Below are 21,571 nucleotides of genomic sequence, written 5' to 3' on the forward strand. Positions count from 1 at the left end.
GGCCCAGAAGTGTTCTCTGGTATGTACATAAGATGTAATTTTCCTTTGCTAGCATATATGCTGAAGCAACCATTTTATTAATTTCAAAATGCCAGTCACATAGAGTCTCCGTCCACCGAGTTCACCGAATTTCTGTCCTGCGGTGCGGATGGTTCATCACGGCTTGGTGTACGCACAGTCAGGCCGTAATGAAACGCGAACAGAGCCTGTCAAGAAAACAAAATATTTTACCTGCCTACTTTCAGCTGTAGTGTACAACTAGCCTGATTCATGTGTCTGGGTAAGGAGCCTACTGAAATGCAGAATAGAAAATAGGTTGTAAAGGAATATCTCGCTGCAAAGCAGAAATGTATGACATATGCGTGTTCGAGTTTCATTCCGGCCTGACTGTACGTCAACGCACAGGTTCCCTAACAATGGAACAGATAACATACTGCAGAAACTCATGAATCATGGCGAGCTGTAGCCCCGGATGTGTATGCATACAGCATGGACGCACATGCCACGTTCTTTGGACCAGTACTACACCTTAGATCTTCGTTCCTATCAGCGGCGTTGCCTAAGGAGCCATATTTTTCCGAAAATTTTGGCTCCAGTTTTACTTTTTGGGCACTTGTGAGATATTACTACATAGCGTAAGTCGTTTCCGACAGTTGCCCAAAAGTACGTTGCCGATACTTTTATCTTGTTCAGACAAGACACATTGGCAGCTATTATTTATTATTTATGCACAAGAGGAGAAATTTTCAAGATATATTGAGCTTTCGTTGAGTTCTATGAACACCCAGCATTTGGGTTTACATGGACTGCTTCTTAATTCTAACAAATGGGCAGTCCGCGTAAGCATATTTGCAGCACGCTTAAAGCTGCCGTTGAACAATTCAATGTTTGAAATCCAGCTTCGGGTAATACCATTTAGATGATGACATTATATTTTAAGTGTGCTTTAGTAAATACGCAATTAATTCGTTCAGGGTATGCTTATATTCTAACAAACGGGCATTCCGCGTAGACATATTTGCATCACACTTCAAACTACCGTGGAACAATCTAGGGCTCAAAATAACGTTTCGGGGAGCAGCAAAAATTCTCCCTTTCCTGTAGTCCTTTCGTATATGGTAACTTCTAGCAGGAAGACAATCACTACTCATTTACATTACGCGTGGAGAACGCCATAGCGCTATACCGGCAAAGGCGCTTTGGGTACTTCCGGGCCCCAACATGCCTGCGAAAAGGACCCCAACTGGCGAGGTCGGCTGGCTCCTTTAGACGCCCATGTATCTGTTGATTGAAAGTTCGACTCCTGACCTATGCCTGACGCAAGTTTCGACTAGCAGTCGGGTTCTAGATCGCCCACAGAATGGAACGCAAGCACTATGGCCCTTGTGCGACAATTTTGCTGCAAGCCCGCCCCGACTGCAAACCGGACTGCAAGCCCGCTCCTGCCACCGGCGGGGCTGCTCAGTTACTTTGGCAAAAACAGTACTCGATTACGGCGGTGTTCCCTCGCTTTCCTTCTTGGCTGCACCAACGCATTCTAGGCGTTTCTTGCTTTCGCGTGAGGCCACACTAAGTCCGGGCTTTTTGGATTCTTTGAGCGGCAGCAATTCGAACTAAGCCGGCTGAACTCGCTCGACGTATGGCGCCAAAGAATATGCCGCGGTCTTTGCGGAGTCGGACCGCCAGATAATTATACCCGATTTCCGAGGAGACCTGAAGCGTCGACTGACGGGACCTAATAGCAGTGCACAAAGCGCGCTCGTTCCCCATTTGATTCCACACAGTGAGCAGGCCACAGAATTGTGATTATGCCGAAACTAAACCTCTCAAGAAGCACTGCATTTCGTCTTTGGAGAAAGACACGCATGAGCTTGTTAGACATGGCTGTGTTGGCGTCAAGAAATAAAATGTTTTGATGGCAGTGAAGATGATGATATATGCCGTTTAATGTTGAGTGAGTGTATTAGGCATTGCCGCATAAGGTTTCCCACTGTAGTCAGAATTTTTGAAGACGTTCCATCCGTGCCGCATTGATCTTGCCGAAATAAAGCAAAGAAAGGCACAGCAATTGGCATAGTTCAAATGTACACTTCAGTTGTTCCAAGGATGAAGGGTGGAGAAAGAGAAAGAGGTACATTTTCAACCAGCGATGATATTCTTCCGTTTCACGCGAACGCTCTGCTGTTGTGCGCTCCTCATCCTCCAATTCCACAGGTTGAAAATAAATCACCAGCTTCACCTGCGCACGGCAAGTTCATGTTGGCGACAGGCGCATGCTACACATGATACCAGCTGCTAATCATGTATTTATTACTTCGCAAGCGCTGTTCGCGCCTCATGATTTTCTCAACGCTTCGTCAGGCGCCAATTTCCGTAAAAAATATAGATTGGGTGGGTACGCCATCGTAAAAAGTTACGCATAGCCACTCCGTTGAGCGTCGCAACTGTCGTCTCGAGATCATCGTGCTCGTGCGCCTCCTTTCGCGTTCGTTGTTATACCTCCTTCCTGGAGTCTACCTAAACCAATGGCAGTACTGGAGACTAGATATCAAGCTCTGTCTTCCTCGGTGGCCAAAAGGCATGTATTGGTTTATGTCCGAGGGAATCGCCCAGTGCGGAGTAGATTTGTAACAGCGCATAATTACCCATTAGCAACCAAAGAAGAACCGTGGGGGCTTTTTTTAGCTTTCATGTCGCGAGCAAGAGGACCACGGTTTTGCATCCCGGTGACCAGAGCCGGCAAAGTGCTGCATCTTGAAGACAACGCTTTGCCATCCTTGTGCAGTGCTTGCCTGCCGTCTAGTGTATGAATACGCTTATTAACCCTTGGCCCCCATTTCCAAGTGGCTGCCGTCCAACTGACCAAGACAGCGGTCAGAGCAGTCACGCAGCGGAGGGCAGTGAGAATGTCTCGTTTCGTACGGTCCACCATTACAAACTTAGCGTGGCAATGTTCATCCCTTGAGCCTCATTGATTTAGGATAGTATAGCAGTGCTGTTCGAAGAACTTGCGGTGATTAAATCGAATGTTATAGGTTATTATGTTAACAGGCCAAATGAAGCACACACAGAGCTAAAGGCAGGATAGGTACTATGATTTCGGGATTTAGCGGGCAGACGAGAACTAGGAGAGGGATGTCTGAGCAGTAATATTTCGCTGGCAACATACAGGAATTCTATATCATTAACGATAGGTTTCCAGCCAACCAAATTTGTATTAATAAGCTTTACCAATTGAAAGTGGCAGAGGCATACACAAGTGCATTCAGCCGTGATGACAAGATAGTGGAAAGCTCCGATGCGGAGGTGTAACCGGCATTAAGTGGAAAAAAAAACAATTAACTTTACTGGTAAGCACCTTTAATGCCAACGCAGGCAAGATTCAAGCTGAAGAAGAGGCAGTTGGTGACTATGGCACAGGTTCTAGAACTGCCGGGGGCATTTTTAGTTAGTTTACAGAACGATCGAAATATGTGACGGATCATGAACACTTTCCGAAAATGGAAGAAGCGGAAGTGGCCGTGGGAGCGCCCTGATGGAGAGACCAGAGGTAAGATAGACTTCATATTGCCTCAAAGCTTTCTAATATTTTTTGTGATGCTAAATGCCACCGACTCACGGCTTTATCACTTTGTGCTAGAAGATGCGACATTTATCTCGCATGATCGCAGAAATGCGAAAATACACTACTTCGTTCAAGACTGTTGTTTTTGTGTATCTAGAATGCTTATAGGCACCCATAAATTGAGCCCGGCCGTGAGCGGTCGGCGTTCTATTCGACGACTTCCGAGCACGCTTGCTGTCTACTGCCGCAGCCGTCGCATTCAGTTCAATTTGGGCGTGAGTCAGCACTAAATCGTTTCTTTTGGAGACCCTCTTCGCTGTTTTCTTGACTGCCATCACCACTACGTGATAATATTGTGCGCTCGCGCTAGCTCGTCCAGCATGTGGAGATTCTCGGCAATGTGCGATGCAGCGATCATAGGATAGCAAGGGCTCCACTTCACCCCAACTTGATGAGAGAAGAGAAGAAACTATTAAGAAAGAAGCCTATCACGAGATAGCGGTAACAGGGAGGGTTAAAATTAACGATTTCGCATCAGTAGAGATGTTCGGCCTTACTCTAGGATGATGACCGCACCACTGAAGCAGTCGAAGATAATTGCAGAGGTATCATTATGGATCACGCAGCAGAAACAATAGGCAGTACAGTTGTACAGAATGCCAGTAAGCTCTTTCAGGAAACGAAAGAAATGATTAACAGACACCAATAGACGAAACCATCTGAACCAAACGACTGAAGGCGTAGAGTTTCGAACCTCATCAAAAGAGTAAGGTAGCTGATATAAAGAAGCGTAATATGGTGAGGATCGAGCATGCTTTAAAGAATGGAGACATCTTAAGAGTGGTAAAAAGAAAATAAGGCATAGACAAAATAATCTATAGGAACGGGGACGCCAGTGACTTGAAAAATTACAGACCGATAAGCTAACAATGCGTTGCCTACCAGGTATCCACCAAGAAAATCGCTTCCAACATGAGGACACTGTTAGATTTCATAAGGCCAAAGGACTAGGCAGGCGTTTTAAAAGCTATTCGGCAATTGATCATATATACACTATTTATCAAGTGATAAAGAAATTCACACAATATAAGGCACCTCCTATATAAAGAGATTACAAGAAGGCATTAAAGTAAGTCGAAAACTCAGCAGTGAACCTTGCACAAAATAATAAAAAACAGTGAAAGCTGACTATAGCGGCTTCACAGCCGCCATAGTCCTTCAGAAAGAAAGTGTAACAGACTGACGCGTGAGTCACACTGCACAGAATCAAAAGCGCTTTATTGAAAGAACACGACTGCTTAAATGGCTACGGCGGTGGCCAGTTATCAGCAGAACCGGTGATAGCAACACTGGCACACAACTGGCGCATTCTCTCTTGTGGCACACCTATGTCACAGTGGGTGACTGGACAATCTCATTTCATTTCATTTATTGTTTCCTTAAAGGCCCGAAGGCATTACATAAGGGGGGGGGGGACATATTGGTTTACAACGGCGATGATGGGAACATGCATAACAATAAAAAGAACAAACATACAAACAAACATAACAGGGGTTGTAGTCATATCAGGGTTCCCCAGCAGGGGAAACATCATTCATTAAAGATATATCAGACAATCGTTACAAAGAGAGCAGAAGTGATCAATATCTATGTGAGGTGAATTTTTATTTTCTTGCGGAATGTTTTGTGAACAGTGCATGCAGCGATGTCGTTAGGCAGTGAATTCCAGAGTGCTATTCCGTTGGGAAAAAATGAGTTGTTGTAAGCAGACGTGTGGCCACTGATGCGTGCTATCGGGTTACCGTGACTGAGCCGGGAGGACGTTCGTAGTGGGACGGTTAACAGAGCGTGCCGTGATCATGTGTTATGATAAAATGTATGAATTAAGCATATGCGGGTAACGACGCGGCGTGATTCTAGTGTTGAGAGACGGAGGCACTGCTTGAGGGCGGTGACACTGGCTTCTCTTGAGTAACATGAAGTGATGAACCGAGCTGCACGATTTTGTATCGATTCCAATTCGATGGTGAGATACGATTGCCATGGGTGCCAGATGGATGATGCATACTCTAATTTTGGCCGCACAAATGTTTCATACGTGAGTTGTTTTATGTAAGGGATGCAGATTTCAGATTTCTTCTCAGGTAGCCAAGTGTGCGTGAAGCGTCGGAGCAAATGGTTCTAATCTCGGTTACCCAAGAAAGTGTTCATGTGAAATGTACACCTAGATATTTATACGATTTTGTAACGGTTATAGGGACTGACGAAATGCTGTAAGTGTGATTCGTCAAGGTGTGTTTGTGAGTGAAGGACAATGATTTGCACTTACTAAGATTTAAAGGCATCTGCCATTTTTCACACCATGATGCAATTACGTCAAGGTCCTGTTGCAGAGTTAGGCTATCGGTTGGGCCACTTATTGCATTATAAATGACACAATCATCCGCAAAGAGTCGCAATTTTCATTGAACATTAGAGGGCAGGTCGTTGATGTATATTAAGAAGAGTAATGGTGATAACCCGGCCCCTTGAGGGACACCAGATGTAACATCTGTTAAGGGTGACTGGTGTTATTGGCGCATGTGAACTGCGAGCGTCGTCTTAGAAAATGTTCGAGCCAGCATATTAGATTGGCAGGAATTCCCAGGAACGAAAGTTTCGCAAGCAGATGATTATGAGGTACGCGATCAAATGCCTTCGAGAAGTCTAAGAAGACTGCATCTATTTGGAGGTTATCGTCTATGGCCTTGAGGATGTCTTGGCAGCAGTGGATCCCTGACAGCTCACGCTTTCAGGGATCCACTGCTGCCTCATCTATCACAGATAGCGATAAAATTCCAGCAAGGAAGGGTGCGAGTATGGAAACTCAATCACTTTAATGCTATTCAAGGCATGCTTACAGGAGTTATTTACAGATCTGAATTGGAAACATTTAGGGGATAAGAATTACTGGAAAATACTTAAGCAACCTGCGATTTGCTGATCACAGAACATTGCTAAGTGCACCTGAGTCAACACATTGCAAAAAAAATGATCAGTCATTGAGACAGGCAAAGCAGAACGGTAGGTCAAAATATTAACATGCATACAGTTAAAGTAATCTGCAAAAGCCTCAGAGGCGAGCCGCTGTTCTCCATAGGCAATGAAATGTTGAATATTTTAAGGTAATACACATTCACACCTAGTACTGCCAGGTGGCACCGAGCTGGCGACGACAATGTATTGCTCACGCTGTCAGGGATCCACTGCTGCCTCATCTTGCCTTGGTTTGGTTTGGTTTACTGGGGTTTAACGTCCCGAAACAACTCAGGCTATGAGGGACGCCGTAGTGAAGGGCTTCGGAAATTTAGACCACCTGGAGTTCTTTATCGTGCACTGACATCGCACAGCACACGGGCCTCTAGAATTTCGCCTTCCTCGAAATTCGGCCGCCGCGGCCGGGATCGAACCCGCGTCTTTCGGGTCAGCAGCCGAGCGCCGTAACCACTGAGCCACCGCGGCAAGGCTCATCTTGCCTTGCCATGTTTCTCTTCCTGCCTCTTATTAAAGCATCATTTGTGAACAATTACCATACAACATATGACAGAAGCCAACAGCCACAGAAACCAAGGGGCACAGGGGATTATTTATTTATTTATTTATTTATTTATTTATTTCGCGCTGTTGACCAATTTAGATTATAACTGAATATATTATCGCTTAAAGCTAATTGATTAGAAAAGCAGAAGAAAAAACAACCACATGCCGCCAGTGGGATACGAACCCACGGCCTCCGAATTCCGCGTCCGGTGCTCTACCTCTGATCTACGGCGACGGCTGTCAAACCTTCTGCTTTCGGAGGTATTTATCTTTACAAGTAACCTAATCTGAGAGTGTTCATCAGCGCCACCCACGTTCATAAGCGGCGGACGTAGAACGTCCTGAGTTACGGCAGGTGTGACGTAGAACGTCATCGAACGGAGAGGGTGGAAGCTGCGTGAGAACCCTCTTATGCTTCCTATGGCGTCAAGGCTGCCAGAACCGAGGCCCTCGCTAAGCAATTAAGCAAACAAGGGAAGGGGAATGAGGGGCTCGTTATAGCCAAGTAGTGACCACATACCAGGGCCTCGAGAGTGAAATCACTGGAAGAATTAGAATTAGGTAGAGTACATTTGGAAGGTTCTAAGGTCGTGAAAATCATTTTATCAGTATCCTTCAAGTGAAAGGTGAATAAATACTTTTTCTTCCCGCGGTACTCGCCAGTGAAGCCGAAATGAGGACTTGCACCGCGATATGGGAAGGAAAATGAATGGTGTTACTTTAGACAGAAAGAGAGAGCAGAGTGGTTCAGAAAACATACAGAGGTCAATGACATCGTTGTCGAAATCAAGGATTATAATCCGTCTCACAAGATGTTTGCTGCACTACGAAAGATAGAGATCTCTCGTCCAATCAGGATGGCGCGCACTACATTACTGTGTTCCTACGCTCCTGTGGGTCGATCCACCTGATGTCCAGGAGGCTCGATCCATATCAAAGAAGGCGTACAAGTAGTTAGCTTCTTTCTACCTCTAGCAGGTGGCGCTTGATGTTTTTTTATTCTTTCATCTGTTTGTTTTTGTACAGGTAAACGCCAGTTCAAGATGCACTGGCCCCACTTTTTCTTTTTGTCGCCATCTGTTTGTGTCAGTTCCTGTGTTGTCATGTCACAGTTATTTTCAATGTTCTTGTCATGTGTATATGAATTTATTTATTCCAGAATGGTCACTAGACTGTTAAGCTGAGTCAAATGCAGGCCGGGGCAGCCGAATGTCGATGTTGGCTGAATCCAAAACAACCCCATGCGCTGCGTGAAAGAAGGGTGAAAGTCAACGCACAAGTGGTCAAAATTAATCCGGAGCCATCCGCTACGGCCTCTTCCATATCCCGTGAGAGACGCTGCGACGGTACTCCGACTTTTGCGCGCACGTTAGCACGTTAATGGGGCTCATCTCATCGTCCTCATCACAACTCCATTCAGCTCTGCTGGTTGTGTCATCCTCCAGGTTGACAACAATAGGCGGTTCTTGGTCAACAACATCGTCGATGATGTGGTCCAGTTTCCCCATCCCATCTTCCTCACTAATAACATGCTGCACGTAATTCTTCCATTTCTCAGCAGTCACTTGCATGATGCCTTGCCAAATCAGAGGCTCCACGCCTTAGAGTTTAAACGCCTTGTTCTGACTGGCGACGAAACCATTCACACCGCTCCAAACAAGCTCTATCGGGTTCAGTTGACAGTGGTAGGGTGGCAGGCGCACAACTAGACGGCCAGCAGCTTCGGCGATGCAGTCCACACGGTATCGGTCCCCACCTGTGTTCACGTTGTTGACAAGCTTCATGAGCTCGGCCTTCACCACGTCGCTGTTCCATGCGACACGTTTTTCCGGGCAGCCAATTCTGTATGTCCTTTTTTTAAGGCTAGTCACCTGCCGCACTTTATCCTGCTTCACAGAATGATATGGCGCGTTGTCCATCACTGTAACGCTGCCGGCTTCTTCAGGGACAACATTCGGCCCGCCTTCAACGTCTACGTTGTCCACTGGTAAAGCGTTCGCTCGCTCACCTGAGTGAGTTTTGCCGTCCTCTTGATGAGCGCATTCGTACTTGAACTGCCCCCGTTCTCCACGCGAAGCACTTCAAGAAGCCAACTGCGATGGCCTGCTTGGAAAAACAGCGCACTCTCGATGTAGGGCACACAGGCGACACAACCGGCTCGGCCGGCGCCATGTTGGAAAATGGCGACGCATCACTACCTCGCAGCAAGCCTCCGCGGAGCTGTGTTCGTACGGGCTTTGTCAGTTAATTTCACCAGTGATTTAAGTATTCTATACGATCTAAATCTACCAGTCCAAACTATGTTGTCAATTGCTGTGCTTATCATTTGATTAATAGTCCTACACAGCTCCAATATTCGAGGGACTATGTTTTGTGTTCCAGCAGCCCTGATTGGACTAGAGAGCTTTACCTTCCGTAGTGCTGCAAACATCTTGTGAGACGAAGTATAGAAATCGGATGTAGCAGGGAATGTTGCGAGAAAGCAATACTACTGATGGTCGTTAGGCTGAGCGGACTGATTTGCAAGAGAACGACATTGCCGGGGGCCGTTGTCCTCTACGCAAAGTGCATGCCAGCTCTGCGACCGTAGCATACCTACCTGGTGGTGTAGAAGCTGCACACGTAGTTGTAGTGGGTAAGCTCAGCGCCTTTGGGCAAGCCCGTGGTCCCCGATGTGTAGCACACAGCGAGGACTGTTTTTCGTGTATCGGCGACCGGGCTCTCCTTGAAGTTTCTTTCGTCCAATGACGAAAACGTTCGCGTGGAAACAAAGCCCGGAGCATCTCCCATGCAGAAGAGGCCCTGGTTCAGAAAGACAAAGAAATGAATTCTATGCCGGACCAGTCGAAAACGAATGGAAAATATCTTACCCCAGCCCACAGAGTGTACTGCCCTGAAGCAATGGAAAGATAATTTTTGAGAGATTGCACTAAAATAAATATTTGCATCTATGTCATGCCGAGAAAAAATTGACAAGCAATGCTTTGAAACGGGAAGCTGTTTATGAAGTTTTTTTCGCGTATCATAATTTTCCACTATAACATTCAATATATGCATTCATCCCAGCTCGATACTACTGTAGGCTTCTGCTATTTGCTGAAAAACGACTCCGATTGGTTCATTAGGACAATTTTCACTGTTTGTTCCTAGCGCGGCAGATAGTCTAAAAGGAAAATTTTGCTACGCAGCAGAAATGTAGATTTTCCTATCAGTTTGCTGATAACAATACTTTACAATATAGCATATTTGCCTCACAATTACTGTTGGAAGCACAAACTAATAGTTTTTTGTGACACTCTTAACTACTGGAGACCCGCGCAGGGCAAACTTTAAAAGCAAGATCCGGCTACTCATCAAAATGTTACACCATTATCAATACTAAGTTTATAACAGTATCTTACAATATTCTATAGCTGCCTGACAATAAAAAGTGACGTCCAAGAGAGCGGGGATTGAAAGGGATAGAACCTGCTCCTCATCTTGACCGCTGCCTTGGGAACGAGTTAGACGATCAATAGGAATTTGGGTATGGAAGTCTTTCAGTATGTTTACATGAAGTTACACTCAAACAGTGACATTATTTAAAAAACAAACTCCGGGGTCTTCTTTACCCATTCTTAAAGCAAATAATGCTATATCATTCAGATTGCCTGTTATGGTGTCTGATACGAGGATTTAATGCTGATGCCATTTTCTTTCTAAAAGTCCCGTTGGGGCTCCTTTCATAGCCTATATATGGTACTCATAAAGCTTATATTGTGCTTATCAATTTAAAACTTCCAACTAAAAAAGCAGCTTGAGCACGAACAGTGTGGGAGTGACTAGGCACATACATTAGTAGTCAAACCTGAGTTAAGATACTGCCACAAAAATAGTGTTTCGGAGACAAAATTCGAGCGCAAATATTTATACAAAGCACAAATATGGCTCTGCAGATTACGCAGAGTGTTATTAAACTTCATGCCATGCGCCTTGGGTGTAAGAAATTTGATTCGCTTGCGAAAATCTCGTTTTATGAAGTTCTGACGCCGTGTGTGTACGCGTTGAGAAGAGGATACAACAATCGTACACAAAGGCCACTGCGTATCGAGCAAGTGCCCAATCAATATTGATATAAGTAATAAAGTAATATAATTATTATTAATTGATATAAATTAATAAAGATAGGCTGATGACGATAGTTTCATCGCGAACGCCAACTAAATACGGCAGACAAATGTTGTTCTATAATATGCCGTTAATTGTATACAGTTGTGATCAACTCTAATTTGAGAAGGATAACAATATATCAATTCTTTCTTTGCTGTTCTAACTCAACCTGCTGTTGTGTCTTCCCTCTTGACATGAATGTTGACGGTTCTTTCGTTATTGATGCCGTGAACGTGCACATTTGGATGCAGTGTGCTCTCTGTCTAAAAATATCACAGGCATACCATGTGCTGTTGTAGCTTTGTGTGATTGTAGGTTTTTGTGCACTATGAAGCTGCTGTAGGGGGCGGGGACCACCGTCAAGCCTATATAGGCTTTTTGTCCTCGCTCCTCACATCTTTCATGTGAAATAAAACCTGATTGATTGATGGATTGATTGATTGATTGATTGATTGATTGATTGATTGATTGATTGATTGATTGATTGTTTGAGGTGATTATGCCTGGGATGTTAAAGGACGCCGCTCCACAAATATCTTCCAGCAAGAATCCTTTAATGCGTTTTGTAGAACATGGGTTATCTCTAGTAAAAATTTGAATTTCAGCATCTGCGCATCTTTCCCTCTCCTCTGCCCACTTTTACCGCGCTGAAAGGTGGGCGCTCTACCACCGGTCCCACCACCAGGCGTAGCATCCTGAGCCACCGGAGCGACATGGCTTACTCGCCGCGTCCATGGTAGTTGCCTGACGCCTGAAAGAATCTAACCCTAGCCATCTGTTGACCGGCATGCGCAGGAGAGTGCAACGGTGGATGGTTGAAGCATCAAAAGGCGCCGTAAAGGGCTCGCCAACTATTGCACGGAATTGTGGGTTCTATACTGCGCATCGTTTGGCTCAGATGTTCATGACAATACAATATAGTGATTGAGCAAGTAGACGTGTTTTGTTCTGAAGATGTTTCGGAGTTCCTCTAAACTCATTTCAGTCAAATGATGCTCCACCAGACTGACATTTTTGATGAAACTCCCCCTGAATCAACGGCTCCTTTTAGATAGTTGTTACTTTAAGAGTTGCCTCGATTTGTTTGGGGTTACATCGCTGCTGCAGCGTCACTAGCTGGATGCGTACTAACAGGCTTTGTATACAACTCGTTCTTCTACAAAACTCGCCTAATAAATTCCTTGCTAAGAAAATTAAAGACAACTTTTCAGGCATTCAACGTTGTCATCGAATATTTGCCGCGCTATTTTTGCAATCCAATTCCGAGCCCATGCACCGCGATAACCAGCAGAGGATTTTTCTTGCAGAAAAATTGGACCTAGTGCGCCGGTATGTGAATACAGTTAGTTGCTCGTTTAATTTTATTTCGAGATTGCTCTCATCCATTTAGTAAAGCATTCCTCCAGATTGCCTTCATTAGCCTACTTCCCTGCTTTGCTACCGCCCCTCTTCGATCTGTGCACGAAGTATGTGTTGCGTTTTGAGAGCGAAATCTCTACTTCACGATAAAAGCTGCAAAAGCCGTATCATCGCTGAAGCCCGAGCTAAATAAATAAGCAAAATAGCCGCGACCAGGTTCGAGCCGGCTACGGCGCGAGCACATCAGATTCACTGACCAGCGCACGCGAGCACTATATTATCGCCGCAGCTGATAACGCCTCCTGTTAAACTGGAACATACTCTCACGCGTTGCATTGCACATCGTCGCCTGCATCAACTTCCATCTGCGGTACGAGCAGATGAGATAAGAGCTTAACCTTATACAATGTCGTCGCCAGACGTGCCAACGACCTAGCAAAGCGAAACCATGAGCCAAACAGGCTAAACAGATGTCTTCGCACGGAAAACGCTGCGAATTTTTCACACTCTGGCTTTACAATGAGTACCTTTCATCTGTTTCGCGCAAGACTCTTTCCAGGGAATGTACGAGGTCTGTTAGAAAAGTATCCGACCTTTTCCCGAAGAAAAAAAACTGGCATAACTTGAGCGTTGGAAACCTAATCACCTTCAAAGTAGTCTCCTTGGGACTACACACACTTCTCCCAGTGGTGCTGCCATTGTTGGAAGTATTCCGAAAAGGCCTCTTTCGGAATGGAGTTTAGCTCAGCTGTCGTTGCAGCCATAATGTCCTCTCTTGTCTTAAATCGGGCTACTTTCAATGTCCTCTTGATTTTGGGAAACAGCCAGAAGATGCAGGGGGCCATATCAGGAGAGTAGGAGCCTGTTGAACTACAGGAGTCTGAATTTTCGCCAAAAAAGTCTGAATCAAGTGCTAGGAATGTGCAGGAGCATTGTCGTGATCGATCCGCCAATTTCCTGTTGACCTCAACTCCGGTCTCTTGCGCCGCAAAGCACCACGTAGGCGACGGAGGACGTCCCTGTAATACTCTTCGGTCATTGTTTGACCTTGTGGGGTGCGTACTCATGGTGTGCCACACAGAGGGAGTCAAAGAAAGCTGTCAGCATCACTTTGACATTGCTGCGCACTTGGCGGGCCTTCTTTGGTTATGGTGACATGGAATGCTTCCACTGTGACAACTGGGATTTGGTTTCCGGCTCGTACCCGTACACCCAAGACTCGTCACCAGTGATTATGGTGTTGATGAAGTCGGTGTCACTGTTTGTGGAATCTAGCATGTCCTGTGAGACTTGAACACGAAGTTGCTTTTGCTCCACCGTGAGCAGCTTCGGCACGAATTTCGCCGCAACTCTCTCTATGGCCAAATCTTCGGTGATAATGGAATGTGCAGAAAAATTGGTGATGTCCACCTCTTCCGTAATTTCTCGGATAGTCACATGACGGTCCCGCATCACCACAGCGTTCACTTCGGTAATGACCTGGTCATTTCGGCATGTTGATGGCCCACCGGAGCGTGGCTCAATCTCCACCGATGTGCGGCCGTCTTTAAACCAATTGTACCGCTCCTTAATTTGTGTGCTGCTCATAGCATCTTCACCGAAAGCCGTATTGAATATTCCGAACGGTTTCCACTTGGCTGTCATCCAGGTTCTGGCAAAATTTGCTGCAGTAGCGCAGCTCCTATCGCTCCGCCATTTTCCTTAGGATAAAAAACCGACGAGAGCATTGCGCACTGCCTCACTCAAGCGCTGCGTCCCAGCGACTGACGCTATCGGCAGGCCGGAAAAAATTGGTGCATGCGCACGAAGGTTCATGGTCGGCTCGTGCAAGCGCGCTTGTTTTATATCCATCAGGTGTTCGCAAAAAAAAATAAAGTCGGATACTTTTCTAACAGACCTCGTATAACGATGTCTTTTACGCCTCCACTGTCTTGCTTCTGTTTACTTCAGTCTCAAGGCACACGATGTATTTACGTGAGCGAGTAAAGTGCTTATTGTTTCTGGTCCCAAAACGTGTTAATACAAGAATGCGGTGAACGGCTACATCTGCACTTTCATCGCAAATTATGCCTGTCCGTTTTTCGTCTGTCCACGCACTGACTGTTTCAACGCTAAACACGAACCAAAAAATGGTTCCCTCCGTGGAACTGCTTGCGTAATCGGGCTGAGTCTTCCTGATTAAGTACGCTGTTTTCATAGTGCACTTGCCGGATTCTATCAAAATTAATTAGAAATGAGCGTCGCGTGCAGCATCGGCGGCCGTAAAAAAAAGCAGCTTTCGCGTAGGTGATACATGTGGCGATATCTGGCCCATATCTGGCCCATATCTGGCCCGAACGAGGCTATAAAGAAAGCCCAGAGACCTGCGGCTGTCACACTGGCAACGGCAGCGGCACGGGAAAGTCACCATCTTAAGAAGTTTTCTCTGCAATTGCAGATATGAAGTTTTGACATCGACTACAACCGTCTGCGTGCACGTGTGCAGGTTGCTGCGGAAGATAACGTCATCCAGGACTGCATCGCTACCGGCCAGCGGACAAGCCCACCCATCGGACGAGGCTATAAAGAAAGCCCAGAGACCTGCGGCTGTCACACTGGCCGCGGCAGCGGCACGGGAAAGGCACCATCTTAAGAAGTTTTCTCTGCAATTGCAGATATGAAGTTTTGACATCGACTACAACCGTCTGCGTGCACGTGTGCAGGTTGCTGCGGAAGATAACGTCATCCAGGACTGCATCGCTACCGGCCAGCGGACACGCCCACCCATCGGACGAGGCTATAAAGAAAGCCCAGAGACCTGCGGCTGTCACACTGGCAGCGGCAGCGGCACGGGAAAGGCACCATCTTAAGAAGTTTTCTCTGCAATTGCAGATATGAAGTTTTGACATCGACTACAACCGTCTGCGTGCACGTGTGCAGGTTGCTGCGGAAGATAACGTCATCCAGGAGTGCATCGCTACCGGCCAGCGGACACGCCCACCCATCGGAGGAGGCTATAAAGAAAGCCCAGAGACCTGCGGCTGTCTCACTGGCAGCGGCAGCGGCACGGGAAAGGCACCATCTTAAGAAATTTTCTCTGCAATTGCAGATATGAAGTTTTGACATCGACTACAACCGTCTGCGTGCACGTGTGCAGGTTGCTGCGGAAGATAACGTCATCCAGGACTGCATCGCTACCGGCCAGCGGACACGCCCACCCATCGGACGAGGCTATAAAGAAAGCCCAGAGACCTGCGGCTGTCACACTGGCAACGGCAGCGGCACGGGAAAGGCACCATCTTAAGAAGTTTTCTCTGCAATTGCAGATATGAAGTTTTTACATCGACTACAACCGTCTGCGTGCACGTGTGCAGGTTGCTGCGGAAGATAACGTCATCCAGGACTGCATCGCTACCGGCCAGCGGACATGCCCACCCGTCGGACGAGGCTATAAAGAAAGCCCAGAGACCTGCGGCTGTCACACTGGCAGCGGCAGCGGCACGGGAAAGGCACCATCTTAAGAAGTTTTCTCTGCAATTGCAGGTTAGTTGCTGCTCTGTTAATATATCTTCCCGCTGTCTTCTTTTACTGCTGCTGCTGCTGCTGCCAAAAGTGTCGCTATGCCCCTTGATGAACAGTGTGGGTCATGTGATATGCAACTCGAGGAACTTGATTCCAAAATCGACTGTAGTGACTGTAGATTTGTCTATCACACGAAAAAATGTGCAGGAATTTCAGATGCTACTATCAAGTGAAAAGGGGAGCAATATCGCAGTGCGTGGCGTTGCTCAAATTGCAGGCGTTCGAAAGGTCGTGCTCCACAACTCGATAGATCCAGCATTGATACGGATGACCAGGATGTTCGTGCACTGCTGAAATCAATCAATGAAAAGCTGGAGTACCTTTTACCGCTAAAAGAAACAGTTGACAGCGTCGAAGACACAGTTCAGTACATGATTGACCAGTACGATGAGCTTCTAACTCGGATAGAAAAGAACGAACGTGAGGTCAAGGAACTGAAACGCAGGGTAGATAAGATTGAGAAGCAATACGATGAAATAACGCAGCTGAAAAACGAAATGGACTGTTTGGAATGGAGAAGCCGAAAGCTGAACCTTGAATTCCATGGGATTAAAGCAATGAGTTAGTTAGTTATATTGATTTTTATGGCGCAAAAGCAACTGAGGCTATGATGCGGGTTATTAAAGCAATGAAGGATGAAAACCTGATTGATGAGATAAATAAGCTGGCAACTCTAAACAACCTGCCACAGCTTCAGGAAAGTGACATAGTGTCATTCATCGCCTGCCCTCAAAGCAAGATACCTGGTATTATCTGTCGTTTCGCCAAACAATCAGTGAGAGACAAATGAGGGAAAACAGGAAAACACTGTGCCAAGGAAATGACAGCATTTTTGTGTTAGAAAACCTGACAAAAAGGACACATACTCTGCTTACCGAAACAAAGCTCTGGGCCAAGACAAATAACTACAAATACGTATGGCACAACAACAACAAGGTCTTGGTCCGGAAAGCTGATGGGCAAAACGCGGTGGTCATTTCCTGCTCTAGTGACCGCGACAAACTTAAGGAACAGATCAGCTGAACACAAAGAACACTATGGCACCTACACACTCTTATGTATTGCCACACACTTTCAACCATCACTTAGGTACAGCGTTTTCGAAGGCTTTCAAATGTTTTCACTTAAACATACGTTCTTTTACTTGCAAGGACTCAACTCTTTTTTGAGCAAACAAAGCAATCCTTTGGCGTCATTATGCTGACAGAGACTTGGTGTGTTGACGATGTGAACATCTTTCGGCTTCCATTGTACAATACTTTCTACCTGAATCGATCAACAGGTCGTGGTGGCGGAATATGCACCTTGGTTAAAAAGCCGTCTGCATGTGAAATATTGAACCAGTTTTCAGTAATAACTCATGACTATGAATTTTTATCAGTGATACAAAACAATACTGTTTTCGCTGTTTGCTGTCGCCCGCCGAATGGTTCCGTTACATCATTTTTGGAGTTCTTAGAAACTTTTCTCATCTTTATAAATGATATTTTCAATTTAATTTATGGCGGAGTCATCAACATTAACATGATGAAGAATGATTCACCAAAACTTAGGTTATATACTCTCTTGGAGATGAATGCGTGTTGGAATACTATCAGTCTTCCTACCAGAGTGACCGAGAATTCGTCATCTTTAATTGACGTATTTATTACGAATTTAAGTTCTGAAGTCATTAACGCTGGCGTCTTCGCATCGGATCACAGTGATCACTTGCCGATATATTTATGTTTCAAGGGCCACGTACGAAACAAGGAAACAAAGACGAACCATTTCATTCAACTAATAACAGATCAGACTCTTTCTATTTTTCATGAGAAGATAGCTCAGACATGTTGGGATACTGTATACGATCTTAAAGAAGCAAATTTGGCTTACGAGGCTTTTTTCAGACTATTGAAAGAAAGTTATGACATTAGCTTTCCTTTTAAGTGCATTAAACAAAAAAGGAAAATACGTAAACCTTGGATTAGTGCAGAGCTATGTGCCAGAATACAGAGAAAGAATGCATTATACAGTGAATTTATAAAGACAAGAGACCCCGAAATATTTCAGGCTTTTAAAAAAATTAGGAATCGTTTAGACAAAGATATAAAAAAGGCCAGGCGAGATTACTATACACTTTCCTTTAATTCACTGGTTCCACGTACGGCCACAATGTGGAAAAAACTGAACTCTTTTTTGAATTGCAATATTCCTGAGGAAAGGATACAGAGCTTAAAAATAAATGGTCTTGAGTTAGAGAAAAAAGCACTTGCTGACGCTTTTAACGAACACTTTGTTAAAATTCGAAGTAACAACGCACCAGACAAGGATCTCGATGGTATTCCATACAACTGTAGCTCTATATTTTTGTATCCAGTAAATGAGGGAGAGATAATTAGCACAATTCACAGTCTAAACAATAGTACCGCGAAAGATATTGATGGTATCCAAATAAAACCCATCAAATATGTTGCTGACCTTCTCTCTCCTTGTCTTACATATATCTTTAATATCTGTATAAGCGAAGGCACGTTTCCTCGACCGACGCAGATAGCGCGAGTCGCTGCGCTCTTTAAAAAAGGCGATAAAAACGACTTAGGAAACTATCGACCGTTATCAATCCTTCCCGTCTTTTCAAAAGTCTTCGAAAAAGTTATTTTAAAGCGACTATCTGAATTCGAGCAGAAACATTGCCTGCTGACTGATTGTCAGTATGGCTTCCGTAAGGGTTTAGGCACACAACTCGCATTGCTACAACAAAAAGAACACATACTAAATCAGTTTGAAGAAGGAAGACTTGTATTAGGAATTTTTATTGGCCTGTCAAAAGCATTTGACTCCATTAGTCATCAACTTTTAATTAAGAAACTCCAACACTATGGCTTTCGTGGTAAAGCCGCATCTCTTATATGCTCCTACTTGGAATTTCGCAGACAAATAGTCGTCATAAACAACCACAGTTCTAAACCATTATCTATTTCAGCAGGGGTCCCACAGGGCAGTATATTAGGACATTTTTTTATTTAATATGTACGTGAATGATATTGTGAATATTGATATTATTATTAACCGGTAAAACTAGTGACGACCTTGTTGATGCTGCTAATTTAACATTAATAAAACTAGACGAATGGACGCGTAAAAACAGCCTGACGATTAATGCGAACAAAACAAAAGCCGTATTCTTTCGAAGTAAAAACAAAAACATAACAATACAAAAGTCTATCTACTCAAATGCCACTCCTCTCGAAATAACTTCCAGTATTAAGACATTAGGTGTTATCCTTCCGTAGAATATGTCATGGGATGTCCACGTGGACAGCATGCTTATTAAGCTGGCACGGGTAATTGGGCTAGTATACCGCAATCGCAATTTACTACCACCAAAAATCGTACTGTTAATTTATAATACCCTATTCTCCTCCCGACTCAATTTTTGTCACTTAATTTGGTCTACGACAACTTACGGAAATTTGCAGAAGCTTGACAAGTTGCAGAAAAGGTTTGTAAGAGTAATAGAAAATCTTCCGTTTTATTCACATACGCATCATCTATTTCCCAAATACAACATAATTCCTGTTACCAAGCTGTTTGATTGTATCCTTTGCAAGGCAATTAAGAATGAAAACGCCAGCAACAGTTCATTTCTACATCGTCTAGCCAGGTTACAACAAAATACTACTAAACGCCAGACACGTTACACGGAGCTCTGGAAAGTAAGGACGTTTCGAACAACATACGGCCTACAAACACTGCAGAATAAACTACCCCGGTTACTAAATGATTTAAATCATAAACATATCCAACTTGAAAAGGTGACGTTCAAAACACTCCGCCGGTATTTCAACATGTACTAGGACACTTCGCTTGCCATTCCTGTTTATCTGTCACATTGTTGTTTACCCTGACTGTACCGCTTGTCTGTATTCACTTTGATTTGAATTTTATTTGAAGCAAAAATGTGCTTAATTTATCTGTTACTTTCGCTAAACTCTGCCATCGCACATGAATGTTCCATTGCTATTGTAAGTGCTTTCTAGCTTCATTCTAAAACATTTTCTGTATACTTTTCTGTAGTTCTTATGAGTGATTGTAATTGCAGATGTTTTCATGTTATGTTCTATTTTCTTTTTGGATAAGACATGCCGTTTCATTGCGCCTATGATGCTGTCAAGTGTATAGGGGGGCCTCCGGCTTTGTCAAGCTGTCGCTTGTGACAGCTTTTACTGAGGGTCTCCCGCGCCATGTATTCATTTTGCGCAAATAAAACCATTATTATTATTATTATTGTTATTATTATTATTATATTTAAAAAAGGCTTTTTTAAGCCAACATGAGGGGGGCAAGGAATGAGCGGCTCATTTGAAGACGCTTTCTGCAGTCAAGCGCACACATCACGAGTGTGGCTTACGCGGACGGCGTTCGTTGAATCCGAAGTTCATTGTAAATCGACTTTGCATGTTTCTGCAAAAACTCTAATTCCGAAAATAGTGACATTTATTTTTTTAAGTGAGTTATGAGCGTCCATTTCTTGGAAAAAAAACCATATCGCGTCGCCCTCCCAGCATGCTCTATCGCCGAAATCTTTAATATAACAATTTACTTTACGGACGTTATCGCAGTTCAACCGATAATGGCAGCTGATGGCAACATGGCCTTCTTAACAAGGTGTATATTGGCTGGAGAGTGATCGTACTTCGCGCACATTATCTTCATTAGAGCACGTCTGTGAAGTCGACGTCCACACCAATGAATTCATCCAAGAGCTACCCGAACGGTCGTGCATCAACGACGCGCTGCCGCAGACGCACCTGATCACATGCGTTCTCCACATCACCTTTCTTTCGTGGGCATCCGCAGCTACAAAGGTAGCCCAGCGCATGTGTGCAAAAAACGTCTCAGCTACACAGTCTGCTGTCTGCGCGTCGTCTGCGTGCGGTGGTGACACAAAATGTGAAGAGCTGGCTGGACAGGCGACTCCTACTATGTATTTGACCAGCGCGGCCGGTCAGGCCATGGAACTTCGGAAGTCACTCCAGTTGTTTGATCCCCGACTGCATCTGTAGCTTCGCTTTCGAAGCTGCCCTTTTCTCGCGTTTTGCTGACCCTCTGCCCAGTCTACACACACGGATGAAATGAGCGACCTTGTACGCCATCGCATCGCTCTTTTCCGGCGGCTACCTACAATTTAAATGCCGCCGTTTTCTTTTCTTTTTTTCTTCGCCACGGTATTTCCGAACTGGTGTCAGAGAGGCTGAGATACACTGTTTGCACTTGGCATTTACTGGCCGCTGCACGAGGTTTTGGAATGCGGAGGAAAGTTTTCAGCGCGTCCTCTTTCGCTATAACCGAGTGGTGCGGCTATCGTTATATCTG

At 44.9% G+C, this 21,571-nt stretch overlaps 1 protein-coding gene and 1 pseudogene across 1 annotated transcript in view; one reads left to right on the top strand and one right to left on the bottom strand.

Moving 5' to 3' along the window:
• The window catches only part of LOC149369494 (uncharacterized), a 147,168-nt gene that overhangs the window by 78,781 nt on the left and 46,816 nt on the right, over nt 1-21,571 (bottom strand). Inside the window, exon 5 of the mRNA XM_089558863.1 lies at nt 9,744-9,946. Within this exon, the coding sequence (XP_089414989.1) occupies nt 9,744-9,946 (203 nt within the window). The remainder of the gene's footprint in view (nt 1-9,743; nt 9,947-21,571) is intronic.
• LOC149369497 (uncharacterized) lies at nt 16,252-17,236 on the top strand (annotated as a pseudogene).

Source organism: Amblyomma mixtum, chromosome 1 (genome assembly GCF_055824585.1).
Source record: "Amblyomma mixtum isolate Tamu chromosome 1, ASM5582458v1, whole genome shotgun sequence".
In the NCBI taxonomy this organism is placed as follows: Eukaryota; Metazoa; Arthropoda; class Arachnida; order Ixodida; family Ixodidae; genus Amblyomma; species Amblyomma mixtum.